We start from the raw sequence: 2,531 nt of genomic DNA on the forward strand, positions 1-2,531 counted from the left end.
ACTTTGCAGCCCCTCTCGAGCAGCAAATAAAACATAAGGCAGGTTCTTATCCCAGAATGTGAAGGAATTCTCGCACAATGTCTTCAGCATCTCCTTAAGGGTTTGATGGAACCGCTCAATTACCCCCTGACTCTGTGGATGGTATGGGCTAGAAACCTTATGAGTTATTCCATGGTCCTTACAGAAGTTCTCAAAAATATCAAACTTAAAATTAGTACCACTGTCAGTTTGCACGACCCGAGGCAGTCCAGAAGTAGAAAAAAATTGCAACATACGAGCAACAACAGTCTTTGCTCGGATATTCTTTACAGCAAAAGCCTCCAGGGGCAACTCTGATGAAACTCTGATGTCTGATGTCTGCAGCAGCTTTTGAGCAGAATTCTGCTCAAAAGGAGGCATTCAGCAGAATTCTGTGTTGAGTTTCATGTACGAGATGGAGAACAATGGGAAGGTGCCCTTTCTGGATGTAACAGTCACGGAAAGAAGCGGAGGCTTCCATACTGCAGTCTACACCAAAGAAACAAACATAGGAATGTGCCTCAATGCCAATAGTGACTGCCCAGACAGGTACAAGAGGAGCGTTGTCAACGCTTACGTCGACCGTGCTCTAAGCCACAGCTCAGGAGGGAAAGAAGTCGATGAAGATCTCTGTAGGGTGAGGCAAGTCCTAGTCAACAACGGCTTCTCTAACGGTTTCGTTGAAGACATCATAAAAAGAAAGGTTAAACGCTATGCAAATTCGCGAGAATCACCCAACACAACACTTGTACCCAGAATTAGACTATTTTACAGGAACTTCTTTTCGATGGCTCATAAAACGGAGGAAAGGGTCCTGAAAGATATTGTTGATGGGAACGTCATCCCTACAGACAAAAATCAGAAAATACAATTTATAATTTATTATAAAACCAAAAAAACGGCCAATCTACTCATGAAAAACTCCCCAGACACCAAGCAGAACGCTTTGAAGGAGACCAATGTCGTCTATGCCTTTAAATGCCCACTTGAGGACTGTAAGCCCCAAAGAAATCAGTATATAGGCAAGACAACAACGTCTTTTTCTAGGCGACTAACAATGCATAAGCAACAGAGAGCCATAAAGGAACACATAATCTCTTCTCACAACCAGACCATCACCAGAGAAATCTTAACAAACAACACAGAAATCATCGATAGGTACGGCGATAGCAGGCGGCATGACATCAGCGAGGCACCACACATCAATAAGTCAACACCAGCAATCAACAGTCAATTAATGCACAACTATATTCTACCTACTTCATGACCCCGAACCAATATGGAAGGGCAAGAAGAAGTATGGGCCAATAGGCCTTCTGCAGTTACTTCCATTCATATGTTCACTTATCCAAGTTATACCCATTGTTTCGTGTTCTGTCTTGTGTTTGTCACCTCACCCAAAACCTTTGTACCATATCACCTCATCCAATAGAGTATAAGTACGAAGAATTTGTGTGTAAATTAAGTCTTTGAAAATGTAATACGAATTACGAAACGCGTTCAGGCGTCAGACAATTAAAAAATGAATTTCGGAGAATTGTTATTTGTATTACCACAGATAGTGTAGAAAAACATAAACCTTTTCGGTCATATTCAACAACATACATATATATATATATATATATATATATATATATATATATATATATATATATATATATATATATTAGTATATTTTGGTAGCAGTCTTTCCTGTAGACATATTTTATTAAATATGACCGAAAAAGTAAGATTAATAATTCTAACACGAATTTTCTCAATCTTTCGTACATTATGCTTCACTGTTGGAGGTAAATCAAAAATCACTTCTCCAAAATTCATTTTTATTTCTAGTCTGACGCGACACGGGCGCGTTTCGTAAAACTTATTACATTTTCAAAGACTTCACAAATACACAACTGATTAGAACTTGCGTTTCCCTGATTTTATATCTACATTTGAGTGAGGTGGGAAGGGTGATGTGGCATTACATTTGAGTGAGGTGGGAAGGATGATGTGGCATTAGAGAATATTAATAGGGTATTAAAAGTATCAACACAAGACAGAACACGAAACAATGGATATTGAATAGAAGTGTTTGTAGAAAGCCTATTGGTCCATATTTCTTAATGCTTCTATATTGGAGCGGAGTCTTGAGGTGGGTAGAATATAGTTGTGCAATAATTGGCTGTTGATTGCTGGTGTTGACTTCTTGATGTGTAGTGCCTCGCAAACGTCAAGCCGCCTGCTATCGCTGTATCTATCGATGATTTCTGTGTTGTTTACTAGGATTTCTCTGGCGATGGTTTGGTTATGGGAAGAGATTATATGTTCCTTAATGGAGCCCTGTTGTTTATGCATCGTTAAACGCCTAGAAAGAGATGTTGTTGTCTTGCCTATATACTGGGTTTTTTGGAGCTTACAGTCCCCAAGTGGGCATTTGAAGGCATAGACGACGTTAGTCTCTTTTAAAGCGTTCTGTTTCGTGTCTGGAGAGTTTCTCATGAGTAGGCTGGCCGTTTTTCTGGTTTTAT

General features: G+C 39.5%; 1 protein-coding gene across 1 annotated transcript in view; it reads left to right on the plus strand.

The window, feature by feature from the left end:
• Positions 1-433: 433 nt before the first annotated feature.
• Positions 434-2,531, plus strand: part of LOC138355211 (DNA-dependent protein kinase catalytic subunit-like) — a 254,457-nt gene continuing 252,359 nt past the window's right edge. The window contains exon 1 of the mRNA XM_069310065.1: positions 434-466. Within this exon, the coding sequence (XP_069166166.1) occupies positions 434-466 (33 nt within the window). The remainder of the gene's footprint in view (positions 467-2,531) is intronic.

This window comes from Procambarus clarkii, chromosome 66, assembly GCF_040958095.1.
Source record: "Procambarus clarkii isolate CNS0578487 chromosome 66, FALCON_Pclarkii_2.0, whole genome shotgun sequence".
NCBI lineage: Eukaryota > Metazoa > Arthropoda > Malacostraca > Decapoda > Cambaridae > Procambarus > Procambarus clarkii.